Here is a 15436-nt window from a genome sequence, read left to right on the forward strand (position 1 = left end):
TAATTTGAGTGTCCCAAACAATGCTTAATCATAACTAAACCCTGTTTTTGATAGTTTCTTATTGTTTCTGTTTGTGTGGCGAGTTTGCAAAAGATTTTGAAAGGAAAGTGTGACGCGTACAAGTAGCTCATTTGCATGGTGCAGCGCGCGCATCGGTGTCAACAAATCTTGACAAAGATTTCTTTCGTTGTCTTTTGTGCCGAGATGCTGCAACAATTTTCACCAACGCCAAAAGGCTACTAACATCATGTGTGTTTCTTTAACGCAGTGAAATTTTACACTTCGAAAATAAAATAGACAGGGAGTTTTGATAACTCAACCAACAAAATCGACATCGTTATTCGAGTTCATAAAGAATGCGTCATCGTAATTTTGCCGATTACTTCTGCTGTATTCGCATATTTTCAGCTAAGCTTTTAATATGTTCTCAAACATTTATCAACCTTAAACATATTTAAAAACTAGAGTTCGATGTACGTTTCCACACGAAAGTGGGGAATTCCAATTTGTCATGTTTTACTGACTGTACAAAACACGCATCAGCGGGCGCTCTTATTCATCGACAACAGACAATTTACAAATTTATTGGATTTTTACACAAAAAAAACTGAGCAGCATCTGCAGACATAAACTTAATTGTCATTTATTGGGCCTTGATAAGACAGCAAGCGTTGCTTACAATTCAGGCGAAACTCAAATTTGCAATTGTTATTTTTTTTTTTTACTTTTCAGTCTAGTTAGTCAGACTCTGGCGAAATCCTCGCAAGCGTGCACGTGTGGCAAGAGGAGGGAAACTTTTAAATTCTGAAACGCTGCTATATCCAAATATTTCCAAATAGTTTTTTGTTGTGTTTTGGAAAAGCTGTTAATCTTCAACATATGTGAAACTTAGAGTGGAGTAATGTAGAGCTCTTGTCAAAGAAGCAGCGGAACACAACTTGGTCAGTGATATAAAGCGGCACATAACTAAATTCAACTCTGTCTTACTTCACTCAAACTGGAGCAGCTTACGACGAAAATACTCAAGTAAAATTCCAACAGACATGAACGTATTGAGTTGTGGGCATCACAACAGCATCAAACATTTCGGGAATTTCGGATGCCATTTCCCCGCGCTACATCCGCAAAAATCCTCGCAGCATGTACGCGCGTGTGTCGCACATGATGGCGCAATTTGTTCTAAAAATAGAAAAATTGTCCCATATCATATTGACAGCCCCAATACTAGAAATGGCGCGCGCTTACGGTCTCCGTCCCCGATTATGGCTCCTGATATGGTCCAATTTTTCTGCAGGCACAAGCTGTTCTGTTTCATTTAACACAAGTATAAATAAGCTTCATGCCCGTCAACACGAAAGTTCAAATCCACCTTTTACTATGCTTAGGCCTCCACCGACAAGACGCTTATTAGTCGATAACTATTTGTTATCGACAACTAAATGCCATCAATAACTACTTGCGTCCGATGCGAGCATTCCACTCATTGGAGTGTTAGTTGTCGATAACTAATTCAGGCCAGCGAGAGCTTGGGAGCTAACGTTCACTACGCATGTTCAAAACACAATACGCATGTTCAAAGCACAATACGCATGTTCAAAACGCAATACGCACGCTCGAATGGGTGTCATGTTTGGATAGCTGTCGGCAACTAAACCAATGATTCCCACACACGTGAAAAACGGTCAAAACGTAGTTGTCGACAACTAAAGCAGTTTCCCTTTAGTTGCCTAGTTGTCGACAACTAAACATTTAGGGTTTAGTCAGTCGACAACTCATCGCACAAACTACGTTTTTTAGTTTTCGATAACATTTAGTTGTCGATAACAAATAGTTGTTGACAATTAAGTGTCTAGTCTGTGGAGGCCCTAATTATTCGACAAGGTTTTTCCGACGTTTGATAGAACGAGCATCCCAGTCGATTTGAATTGTAGATTTTGCATTGATTTGAGAACTGTAAGTCAGCCGGCGAACTCCGAAAAAACAAATTTATCTTGTTGTCAAACTTGAATGTTGATCTCTATATGTCATCTTTGTTAGTTTTCAGATTAACTGTTGTGGCAAGGAATGGATACAAGAAGATCTCCACGAAAGAAGATAAAGTCTAAAATAGTCAGCTTCGTGTCTCTTCTACTCTTTCAATGGATGAATAGTATCTTCAAGATAGGCAGTGAACGACCATTAGATGAGAATGATTTTTTACCCCTTTCAAAAGAGAACTCCGCCTCTTTTCTCACCGATCAGCTTCAACAAAACTGGAACAAAGAAAAAACAAAGTGCAACAGAAATAGAAAAAGACCTAAACTTTGGAAAAGCATCATAAAGTTGATGTCGGTAAAGGATGTCATGATTATTGTATTCACGAGTGCTTTAAAATCAATTTCTCGACTTCTCCAACCACTGTTATTGGGATCTCTTATTTCCATACTGATGTCAGCTGAGCCACAGAAAGATAATCTTCTCTATGGTTGTACACTTGCTTTGTTTACAAATGCTTTCATCAGAGCTCTCAGTATGCACCAACATGACTATAGATGTGAGCTGTTGGGTATCAGAATGAGCTGCGCCTTAAAAGGTCTAGTTTACCAAAAGGTAAGCACGAATGACATTGGTCTTAAATAGCTTAGCCTGCGATCGTGCTTTCTTTTCGTACGCGGCGGTGCAGTTAAGAGTGCAGATACCATACTTTAAGGTTGGCACATATCTATATAACTTTAATAGGAGAGTACTTCCTGGATTGAAGGTTGAAGGTCACGCTGGCCTTCCATGCTAGAAATATTGATACTAAGTATGCCCTATTCGATTACTGGCTAGCGCTTAATAGTAATAAACCTAACTTAGTTTACATTAAAACGATTTCTTTCCCACAAGAAAATCTCTTTAGTTCATAATTGTTCATGGCATAAGATAAAGTAGTATTTTTATATTGATGATTTTTTTTTTTTCATATACGACAGCGATTACGATCCTTAAATTTAATGTTGGTTTCTTATTTTAAAAAAAAGAACCCGAAATATTTAACATTTTTTCTTGCTTCGCAGACGCTACTTCTTAGCAAGGATGCATTATTAAAATTCACAACAGGCAACGTGATCAACCTTATATCAAACGATGTTCAGCGAATGGAGGAAGACACAGTCATGTGGCTTTCCACATCGATTTCTTCGTGCTTTCTCTTGGTGGCGTTAGCAATTTTACTCGTGTATTTGATTGGCTGGCAGTCTCTCATTGGAGTCGTTTTCCTGTGTTTTTTTGTGCCGTTTTTTGCTGGGTTGTCCAATATTAGTGCTGCACTGCGCTTGCGCACAGCAGCGGTGACCGACCGACGCATCTCCTTAATGAACCAGGTGGTTTCTGGGATTCGTGCCATCAAAACGCGTGCGTGGGAGGACGAATATCGAAAAAAAATCAAACACACACGAAGGTAGGCGGAAAACAAATGTGGTGATTAACATTGACTCAGATTGTCTAGATGGGGTTCAACTAATAGCTGAGAATTGTTCAAAATTCTAACTGTCACCTGTGAAACGACACGTTTTTTTAAATAGATAGCTGAGATTTCAGGTCTGTGAAATTTACTGATAGAGAGAAAAAATAGACCTTTTTAACTTGGGCGGTTTGTTGCCCTATTTCAGACCATGTGATACTCTTGAGTATTCTTGCTTTCAAATTTTCAAATAGCCACGTATATATGAATGAATAATTTTAAGATGGATAACAGGAGAATTTCCGAGAGAATATCACTTGGTTTTTGAAAGAAAACAAACCACCTAAGCTAAAAGAGTCATTGCCTGAAATTGTCACTGTTAACTGAGAATTATAACACCCCCAACCAGATCCCCGACTTGAACCTATCTGCAAGTAATTCGATTTACTGTTGTAGTGACATAAATCTAAGTAACAGCTCCTCTTCTATTACCAACTCCCAAGTTAATTAACACTTGCCACTTATGCATTGCATGTGATACATTCTCATATTCCTATTTTGTTCTGTTTTCAGAAAAGAAATTAACATCATCCGTAAGAAAAGTGCCATTCTGTCAGGAGTTCTTGCCTCGCAGGACAGTTTAGTATCAGTGGCTAATCTGTTGTCTGTCGTTACTCTTGTGCTAACTGGTCAACCCATCGACCCTGTTAATGTCTTTATGCTGCTAGGTTTTATGGATATCGCAAGAATAGTAACATGTCGTTACTTTTCTTCTGCTTTACTACAAACGTATGACGCTTATGCGTCGTTGGGACGAATAGAAGATTTTCTTCTTTTAGAAAATATCCCCGCCATCTCACGTGGTCAAAGTAAAGAAGACACAGGTAACAAAGAAAGCAGCTCAGCAAAAGGTAAAAACAGTCGTCCCTCAGATCCGGTGAAGAAAATGGAAGAAGTGTTCAATTTGACCCAATTAAAAAATCAGGAAAAACAGAACACTTTATGTGTGTCAAGTCTGACGCAAAGACAAAGCAAACGAGACAACGAGTTTCTTTTACAACTCGGGAGAATGGAAGACTTTCTGCTTTTTGAAAATTTGTCCGCGATCTCTCGTGATCATAAGACAAAAGACAAAATTTACTCGGAGACCATCACGAGTGAATTAACTAGCAGGCTGACAGATCAACAAGACCAAATGAAAGAAGTTCCCCTTTTTGCTGGAATAAAAGATCAGGACAAGACGACGGCTTTAATTGTTTCGAATTTGATATACGAACCTGAAATGAATCGCAAAAATGAATTTATACTAGACAATGTCACATTTGCATTACAGTCTCAAAGTCTAACAGTCATCACTGGACCAGTGGGTAGTGGAAAATCTACTCTTCTCTCGGCGATTGCTGGTGAGATCTCTGATGTCAGTGGAACCATAACCTTCCAAGGGACTCTTGTTTACGTTCCGCAGACAGCTTGGATCTTCTCTGGAACCATAAGAGAAAACATTTTGTTTGGTCAACCATACCATGAACCAAAGTACACCGCAGTACTCGAGGCGTGCGCTCTCACAGAAGACATCCAACGGTTTCCTGACTATGACAAAACAGTATTTGGAGAACGCGGTGAAGTTCTAAGTGGAGGTCAGAAGGCGAGAGTTAGTTTAGCACGCGCAGTTTACGCTGATGCAGACCTTTACTTGTTAGACGATCCTCTAAGTGCTTTGGACCTCAAAGTTAGCCAACGTATCTTCAAGACATGTATCAACGACCTACTGGGCGATAAAACGCGAGTGTTAACATCACATCAAGAACAGCACATGAAGGAAGCTGATGAAGTAATTGTGATGCACAAAGGCCGTGTGTTAGAAAAGGGAAGTTTCACTGAACTACGAGAGAAGGGTATCGTAAACACAACGGTTCACCCGATCTATCAGACAGTTGGGAACGACAGCAAGCTTACTAAGAGATTTGTACGAAAGATCGAACAGAAAAACGGTGGAGCTGAAACAATCGTTCCACTGCCCAATGAAGCTAGGGGTCTGCAAATGTCACAAGAAGATCGTTCAATCGGAGTGGTTTCATCAAAGCTTTACTGGAACTTCTTTAGAAGCGGAGTACATTGGTCAACAATCTGTGCAGTAATTTGTTTGTGCTTCATAGCGCAAGGTAAGAGTCAATATTGTTACTAGTCATACATACGTATTAATCGTATATAAAGTTAAAGCAATGATAGTTGCTCCTGACGTCTGGCTCTCGTCGCTAACAAAGAAACTTCCAGAAGAACAGAAAGACAACACAAACTTGACTATCTATGCTTGTTTCGTCAGTGCGTCCCTTATCTTTGCCGCCATTCGAGCTTATTGGTTCCTTCTGGTTTCTTTAAGATGTTCAGAGAGTCTTCATGACCAAATGGTTTTAGCTATTTTACAAGCACCAGTTCATTTCTTTGATTCAAATCCCGCGGGAAGAACACTCAATCGATTTTCTAAAGATGTAGGCTGCCTTGACGAGTTGTTACCCAAGACTTTTCTAGTATCTATCCAGCGAGTCTTGTTGGTGTTTGCATCAATAATCATACCAACTGTTACAAATCCTTGGCTTCTATTTCTTGTTGTTCCGTTAATTGTGTTAGTCGCGTACATCGCCAAGTATTACTTGAAGACGTCCAGAGAGCTCAAAAGGTTAGAGTCAATATGCCGCAGTCCAGTCTTCTCTCACTTTTCGGAGACCCTGAATGGACTGGACACGATTCGAACAAGAGGCAGACAAAGGGATTTCATGGATCAGTTTTACAGGTGATTTTACAACCTTTAGAGCGGTTTTCACAAGAGTTCTGAACGTAAAGCGCATCTGCTTTGCGTTTACTTTGTTTTCGAAATACTGAGTTAAATGATTGGCTTAGAAATCTTGCCCCATTTTGTCGCTCAATAAGAGGTAAAACCAAGACAATTTGAAAATAAATATGTCAGTTTATTTGATCGTCATGGTATTTAGCACTGCTGCACTAATTGAGGAAAAAAATATGGTAAATACAACTAAAAAATTGGAGAAAATTCCAACTGGTTGGAGACTGACCGTTTCTCAATCCGTGGAGACAAATTACAAATGCAGCGCCCTAACCACTTGGCCAGGCCTCCTCCACATATGTGATTTGTTGGGCCAACGTTTTCCCGTGCTTCACCTGATGTGATTGAAGGCGTTTTGTAATTAGAACTAATTTAATTTATTACCTCATTTTCTTAATGAGGTTTTATTCCTTTAGTTATCAAGATGTTCATAATCGATCATATATTATGGTGATGGCCAGTGGGCGATGGCTTGGTGTACGCTTGGACCTTCTCGCATCAATGTTAATTGGTGCAGTGTCTCTGGCAGCTGTTTTGGTGTCTCAAGATGCCGGTAGGTGCATCTGCAAGGTAAATCAAAATCGGCCAAAAACGATACTAAATCTGAGGGTCTGCCGTGCCTCGTAGCCCGCTTCGTGACTAACTTCACGGCTAAGAATAATAAAGCCGTTCTTGTATATACTGCCAATCCAAATTTTGTAGTTTTCTTTGTGTAAGTTAGGATAGCTGTTTAATTTCATAGACTGCTAAAATTTCTTCTCCTTTCACGGTTAGAAAACAAGAAACCAGTTTGACCCTCGTGAGAAACCAGTTTGACCCTCCTGAGCTTGGTAGTGGATACCACACACTATCCCGCGTTCGAACAGCCAATCAGAATGGGAGATAAACATTATCCACTGGCTTGGTATATGACTAATAAATAACCTCCTTTTTTCTCTTTTTTTTTCTTTGTTTTAATCAGCTTGGCCCGGCCTTACGCTTGTTTATGTCATCCAGACTTCGTCTAGCACTCAATACGCAGTCAGAAAAACCTCGGATGTCGAGAATTTCATGACCTCAGTTGAACGAGTGATGACGTACACCAAACTTGACGCAGAGCCTGGATACAAAGTGCATAGGCTTCCTCCGGAACACTGGCCACACAAAGGAAATATCACATTCCAGGATGTGTCATTGAAGTACTATCCGGGAGGACTTCAAATACTGAAGAGAATCTATCTTAACATCAAAGGAGGAACAAAGATCGGTGTCGCAGGCCGCACAGGTGCAGGCAAGTCATCTTTTGTGGCAGCGCTCATGCGCATGCCTGACTCTGATGGAGACATACTGGTCGATGATATTCCAATCAAACAGATCAATCTCCAAGAGGCTCGACAATGTATATCCGTTCTTGGCCAAAGCCCTGTCCTGTTTAGTGGATCGCTCAGAAAAAACCTTGATCTCTTGGAGCTGCTGCAAGATGCAGATTTGTGGCGAGCTTTAGAGGATGTGCAACTGAAAGCGTTGGTAGAAAGTCTAGATGGAAAACTGGATCACGAGCTTTTAGAGCATGGAGCAAATGTCAGTGTAGGAGAACGACAGTTGATTTGATTGGCTCGTGTGCTGTTACAGCAAAGCAAGATCGTCATCTTGGATGAGCCCACTGCACATGTGGATCCAGAAACAGAACAAACAATCTGGAACGTAGTGCGTGAGAAACTAAAGGACTCCACAGTCATCACTATAGCTCATCGTTTAAGCACCATTAAAGACTGTGACATGATTTTGGTTTTGAAAGATGGAGAGGTTGATGAATTTGACAAATTTGACGCTTTAGTACATAAGACAGGAGGTGCTTTGAGTGAAATGGCTCGAGTTGCAGGTATCAAGATAGGCTAAGTCTCTCTTTGTTAATCTACAGGCCATTTTCAATTTGAATCAGTTTTTGCGGCTGTTTACTTCATGCTTATCGAAAAAAGTCAGAAGTGTAGCAGCTCTCGTAAGCTTGTAATTTATTTGCTTGTTAGCAGCTGTTATTGTTTTTGGGGGCATTGTTTCTGTTTTTTATTTTATTGTCTTCTCAATGTGAGACCTTACGAGAGCCGGCTGGTAGCCGACCTAAAATAAGTAGTAGCAAGTATCATTTAAAATCAGAATTAAAAAATGCTGCTAATGATGTTACCGAGGAACATTGTAAAAAGAAGCGAAAACACTAGCTCAACTCTATTTGTATAACGTTCCTTGTCACTACTCGTGCACTTTGCTTCGTTTTATATAATCACTTATCTTTTACACTTTGAGAATTAAGATTTGAATTTTAAAAGGGGGTGGAATGTCATTAAACAGGCCTTGAAAGTTGACTGTAGTCTGTACGAAAATATAACGCGTTATTATGAAGTAAGGCGAGCATTAACATTACATTGTTATAAATGTAATCGTGATTAGACCGGGGAAAAAAATGGAGAATCACGTATCACTTACTCGGTACAGAATTTCCTCCAGTGAGAGAACTGTGTTTCTGTTGTATTCCAATTTGTCACAAAATAAAACTTTTAAAAATTGAACATTTAATTACCTAATGGGAATTCAGCCTTTCTACGACATTTAAAAGCTGGACTCAAGTGAAATATATTGTGGTATATTATAGTTCATATTTCGTTGCCTCCTGCCCTTTTTTATCTGGGTCCTTATTCAGAGTGTGGATAACATCTTATACCAGACCGAAAAACATTAATTCTGATCCAGTTGATAGCTTTGTTACATAATAGTTTTCTTATTAGAACTATACCTGTTCCCAAACCGTCTAGGGCAGAAGAGGAATCCAGATTTAACTTCCTCTTAGAAATGTTTATATTAGCGTCTTGCAAAATCGCTGGAAATGTATCTAAAACTTTTATTTTGAAATTTATCAATTTGCAGAGACAAAAAATTCAGGTATCAAACCTTTTTTGGTCATAAAACTTGGTAAAATTTCAAGTCGCCCCCAAAATCCTCAAACATATTCAGTGGGTAATTAATGACAGGTCACGAATCAAGTAATCCGTGGAGTAATGTACAACCGTACCCCAGCTTCATGAAGCCGTCCAGGTTATTAAATGTGTTTTATAAGCCCTTCGTCGCCACGTTTTTCCACACTTCTAACGTCCTCACAGACCACTGTGCTTCAATTCACTAAATAGTTCCATTCAGAACGTTTTTTATGACGCTTCTCAAGGCCTCACTCTAATATAAGTTATCCATTTAAGAAAAAGACTTCAAAAAGACTGCGAAGCTGTATAAACCGAGGGCTTGTGATCGTCATTTTACGATGCTCCATCTGTTTAATAATCCGTACGTGGATATTTTACGGTTGCGGGACAAAATTCTCAAGTCAAACTTTAATCGAACTTTATTGTATGTTCGGCTGTCAAAATAATATCTCTGAGTAAATTAGCTTATATACCTCCCGGAATTTCTTATAAAACTTGAACGCTATCACAGTGAAACCCCGTTAATCCGGCCCACCAACGGGCCACAAAAATCTGGCCGCAGAAACGGCCAGATTTTTAAGTTAGCCGGCAAAATGGAGCTAACTTGCCCCCGCGCGGAAGTGCCCTCCATATCTCGCAAGAATATGTACACTTAATTGAAAAAACGTTGTCATGGAAAAGGCAAAAGCCATGAATGATACGACACAGTGGTTTTCTGAGAAACTTGCGGACTAATGTCATATTTGCATTCTTACGCATCGTGTACATGCCATAAAACCAAGAGACGGTGATCGTCTCTTGATTAAAACGGATCTCGCTAACCGTACTGTTGTAAATTTGGGCATATCTTGAAGCTCTTAGCGTTCTAATTTTCTTTTGTTTTCTAGCTTAGCTACCTTTAGGAAGGCATGCATGGGTAGTTTCTTTGTTTTCCTAAATCCCCACTTTAGCTGATCATTGAATGCCACGAGGAAAAAATCTTGATTAATCATTATCGTGCCGGCATGCTTCTTCAGTCTTCCCATTAGTCTATAAAGTCGTATAGTTTATGGTTTATAAGTTTGCTCTGACAGCTGGCGTTTCTTCAATCAGTTGTATCACGTAATACACCCTTTTTGATCAAACTTGCTTGGTTAATGTAACCATCTTAGTTTTAATCGTCATTCAAGCTTCTGTCAGTCATGAATTCTATCGGCGGACGTTTATTATTCAAGAGATTTGTATTATTTCATCCATGCTCAAATTTGCATAGGTAATCACACGATTTCGAGTGCAATTTGGAATGAATAAACACGAGGAAATTCCTCGGAGGCTGACAAAATTGCACGAGCCCGAAGGACGAGTTCAGTTTTTACTCTTAGACTCTATATAGGGCGCCGAAGTTGAAATCCGGAGGTCGCGGGTCCAAGTCTCGCTCTGACCACAAGCTGGAGTTGTTTCTCGGTAGACCCTAATTCAACTCCTCGGTTATGCTTGTGATATTATGTTAAGTTGGTATATTTGTTTCTTCATGCCTGTGAACTAGCTAGGTGTAGCTAAGAACATTCACCACTATAAAGAACAACATTTTGAACATTTTTGAACATTTGGAGCCTGCTCGCAGGCTAGAAAAAAAAAACCTCCTGGTTAGTTCTTTGGAAAAGCAAGTAATGTCGTCTTTTGCTTTTCTGTAAATATGATCTGCTAAATTTTGCATGATTATACACGATTACGTAATCATGTATACGGTGAAAATTCAACTGTACAACCGTCGAACATTTGCAACTGAAGGACATAGGAATGTGGAAACATGTTTTGTAAAATGAAAAATGTTGTTTCCTTTTTGAAAATTGCTGTTTTTCTGCTGTTTTCACGATCTGCTAAATATCTTCTGAAAGTTTCGACAGTATTAATTAGCAGTCCATCTGATAATGCTGACAACTCTTCAAAAAACTTCGATTAATCTTCGGAAGTATTCGGGCGGTCTTCGGAAATGTTAAGTAATCTTTCCTTTATGTTCGACCAGCTTCGAAACTGACCTCGAATGACGGTCGCCAGTTTTCATGCTACTCCGTACTAACTTCAGAAATCTTCATTGTAATGTGCCCTCATAGACAACTTTGCACTCATGTTGCACTTTTCTACATTCGCACACGAGAGCTACTCTGCTTCTTTAGCCAATCAGAATTTAGTTATTAGACAGGTTAGTCGTTTAATTTTACTATTTTGAGTAGTTTTTTTGCTTATTTAAGTTTAATGTATTCTTTTGCTGAATGATATTCTCTGTATTATGCAAAATAAAATGGTTGTTGTTGTCTATGTTCTTCAGTATATTGATTATTCTTCAGTATAATATCCCTAACACCAGCAAATGGTTTCAGTTATTTAAGTGTTCCTTGTCACTTTTGTGTACTCAGAGACTACAGTTAAATGACTACAAGGAAGTTCCATCGTATCAACTAAAATATTACTTGTAGCGTGTCGTTCTTCGACTCTATGACACTGCATGTGTACTTAGGGCCTGTTTACAAGGAGGTAGGGTTACCCTAGCAAGCGGGTTAACCCTAACTGGAGGGGAAAAGATAGCCCGGGTTTACAAGCAAAATTTCGCAGGTAGGGTAACCTTACAACCCGGGACAACTTGACAGGCGGCTACACTCAAAGGGTCTCAGTGGAAACAATTAGAAAGGTAACCCGGGTAGGCGGCTTAATCCTAGCTGGAGTGTTAACAAGCAGGGAGAAAGTTAACCCGCCTGCCAGGGTAACCCTAGCACGCAGATAGGGTAACCCGCCTACTCGGCTCGAGGTAACCCTAGCTGACTTGTAAACACGCGAAGAGTAAGTGCTAGGGTAACCCGGTTTATTGTAAAGGATTTTCTAAAAGTCCTTTCCAATAATTCTTCCTTGGCCTGTTGGTTTCGCCGTTGGAAAGGACTTTTCCCACTTGCAGAGCACCAATTTTCCACCGGTGACGTAAATATACATTAGCCAGTGAACAAACAAGTATTGACTATACGTCATGACGTCGCGCGCGATCAACGACACAACTCGCAGAGCAAATGCATGTTGAGTTCAACTACTATAAAAATCTTTTTCATCTTGCTTTTGTTCTCGGATATACTAAAGGATATGAATTTTATGGAAGCAATTGAATATGGTCTATCAAACTTAATTTTAAGTCTTTGAGGGTAAAGCAGTGGAAGGTTATTTACCCGACCAATACGTGTTTGTTTACTTACGGACGCGATCTGAGCTCCTGCGTGATCCGGATCGTTTGAGAGAATTAAGTTTGGACCTTTCCAAAAAGAACAGAGCCGTTCCTGCAATTTGTGTAATTGTTTTACTTTATGTTGATTTAATGAAAGACCAAGTTTCTTCTCAATAAAGAAAGGGCATCGCAGCAAATTTCCTTGGCCATTTTACCGTGTTGAAAACAGTCGTCGATGATTTCGTCGATCGATGAAGGACTTTTAGGAAGAGCGCTTTAAGGCCTTTTATTTTCTGCCGTTCGTTGCGACTTCGATTCTCAACGTTATTTAATCGAGAGAGCTTAACAGAATTAAAGTTCTCCCCGACTAATTCCATCTTCTTTAGTTTATTTCGATTCTTGTCGGTACAAGCTAGATGTACATGAGTTTATACCATTTGTCAGGCAGCTCTCTGGTCGATCGCTGGTTAATCTAGACTAAAACAAATAATTCCCGATCGGTTTAAACACGGTTTTTTGTTTTCAGGGAGCGTTACTCAATGGAAAAGCTTTTGCCGTTTGTCAATATTGCTGACTACATACTGCACTGTACACAAAAAACTTCATTTGAGTTACACTGAAAGGAACAGTACTCATTAACGTTTTGATGGAAATCATTTTGTGCTTTCGCGCCATTTTCTGTTTTTCGCACCAAAAATTTACGCTTTGATTCACATCCCTACAAACGAAACAAGTCGACCTCTCGCGACTTACGTCGCTCGCGCTCGCCCTCACGATTTCTTCGCTGGAAGATTACACTCGCGCTTCGCTCAAGGGAGATAAATAAGTCAAGGATTAAGAAAAGGTCGACTTGTGGCAAGTCTAATGTGTACTCTGCCACGATAGATCTTTATTGATGCATTTTTCTTTCGGTGACAAGGCCACAGGGGAACGCAAACTTTATGGTCCAGGGCACCTGATTAAGTGTAATAGGTATGTATGTAAATTAAAGCCGCGAGCGTAAACTAAATTTCCTTCAGCAATGTATTAAATACCCTAGTGATTTGCCTTAAAAGTTACCAGCGAATTCACTAGTTTCCTTCGCAGTCGAGCAATCCTTAGTTTTCACGTAACTGATAATCGCCGCCAACATGGTGACATACTTTAACAAAAGATTTGTACATCTACCAAGCTTCTTTTGTTTTTATCATCAAACATGGCCGCCAGACTTTTGTCATTTCACTCTCTAGAGATTAGTTGCAAACCATCAATAGAGAATTTCGAATCTCAATTAAAAATGGAATTTAGGTGGGAGATAAGCGATGCTTCAAATTTAAGTCGATGGTCAACAACCATACAAAATGATACGTGAAAGCCTTAGGTACAGTCTCCAAGCTAAGTTTTTTCCAGCAAGCAGTTAGACTGTCTTCAACAGCACATCATAAGCTGGTAAGAAAAGTGAAACTCACTGCACGCCAAATAATTACGCTCAGGAGGTGTCCCCTCATAATTATTTTGTATAAGTATTAGGATTGTCCATTCAATTTAACAGTGAGTAGTTTGCTTGACATTCCAGCTTAAATTTATATCTAACAGTAAACGTTTGGGGTTTAGGGCGAGGGTTTTTCAGAGTTGTCATAAAAGGTCCGAAGAGAATTTTACCTTACAAATGCAATTTACTGCAACCGCGTCATACCACACTCGTGAAACAAACAAGTCCAATCAGAATGAACGCATAGGAACAGACTGTTAAAAATTTGAGTAACCGTAGTGACGGATATCATTATATGTATAAAGCTATTTACTAACTATGTATAAAACGATGGTTGTTCATGACGTTTCAACAAAATCTCTATCAGGGCAGACAAAAATGCCAATAACATATAAAATCTAACCAGATATGTTTATAAATGCAAGCGTATTGTCCTAAACTTTGAAAGCAAGTTGTTTCAAGCTTGGGCCGGTCGAAGTGAAGAAATTGAAGGCCAGCCGTCGACGCATGAAATGGAAAAAATCAATGTTTGCACTTTATATTATGAAAAAATTCAAGAGTTCTGGTCCGCTCTTGGGGTCCTGCAATGTTCGTGTACTCCGCAATTAATTCGCGTCGAGTTTACACAATGATCTAATCTTTACTAGAGATTAAAGGGCGTATTTAAAAGATCCTGAATTCTCTTGGGATTAGTCCTTGTCCCCGTTTAAATGAATTGTTAAACGGGTAAATCACAACAACAACAACAACAACATCTTTTATTTAAACACGGTGGGTTTTAAAGCTAATATAGCTTATGGGGCCGTGTAAAAAATGTTAATAAAACAATAAAAAATAAAAAATCATTAGAAAATTATTAAAGCTGAATGTAGACAATAAAAAGTAAGATATGTACAATAAAGGGTATGAATAGATTTAATAAAAGACGAAATCCCTGTCAATTTGGAGATGGCCCATTTGCGGTGATTCTTCACAAGTCAACTAAAGCAAATTTATCACCGGTCAAAGCCATTGAACTAAGCAGCATTCTCCAATAAAGCCTTTGTCCGTTATCACAATCTTCATGATCACATGCATTGACTGTCCGACGTTTAGAGCAGCAACGATCCGGATAAATTTAAAGAGGCACGAGCCGGTAGGGGTTCTGGTCTGGAAGCATGCTCCCCACATAAACTTTTGAAATCTTGTTGCTCTGAAACGTCACTTCTAGCGTTCCAAGACGACAATTGTCTACTTGTGTTCCATTTAATTGAAAGAACAAGACAGCAATTCCAAACTCGTGACTTTTTTCTTGCAGGGAAACTAAATTCTACACCAGGAACAAATAAAATAGACCAAGGAGGTCAAAAGTCCACCAGGGAGGGCAAAATAACCCACCGGGTTCAGTTTAACCTGGTCTGTTACAGAGGAGTAGGATGTGTAACGGTTTTCTTTACTTTAGGCTTGACCCATTTGTCATTGGGATGAGAGTGACAACTCATATAGCCTCTTCCAGGCGTTCATTTAGTTGGGGCGCAGCGCGAAAAGTAAACGCCTGGAAAAGGCTGTAACTCATAATACTGAT

At 39.4% G+C, this 15436-nt stretch overlaps 1 protein-coding gene across 1 annotated transcript; it reads left to right on the top strand.

Moving 5' to 3' along the window:
* The first annotated feature begins 2044 nt into the window (after positions 1 to 2044).
* Positions 2045 to 8355, top strand: LOC145490351 (ATP-binding cassette sub-family C member 4-like). The gene is made up of 6 exons (XM_081469479.1): positions 2045 to 2589; positions 3039 to 3421; positions 3998 to 5586; positions 5645 to 6215; positions 6683 to 6819; positions 7228 to 8355. The coding sequence occupies exons 1-6, from the start codon at positions 2065 to 2067 to the stop codon at positions 7854 to 7856; spliced, it is 3834 nt and encodes a 1277-aa protein (XP_081325605.1). The 5' UTR covers positions 2045 to 2064; the 3' UTR covers positions 7857 to 8355.
* Positions 8356 to 15436: the final 7081 nt, after the last annotated feature.

This window comes from Orbicella franksi, chromosome 6, assembly GCF_964199315.1.
Source record: "Orbicella franksi chromosome 6, jaOrbFran1.1, whole genome shotgun sequence".
Classification (NCBI taxonomy): Eukaryota; Metazoa; Cnidaria; class Anthozoa; order Scleractinia; family Merulinidae; genus Orbicella; species Orbicella franksi.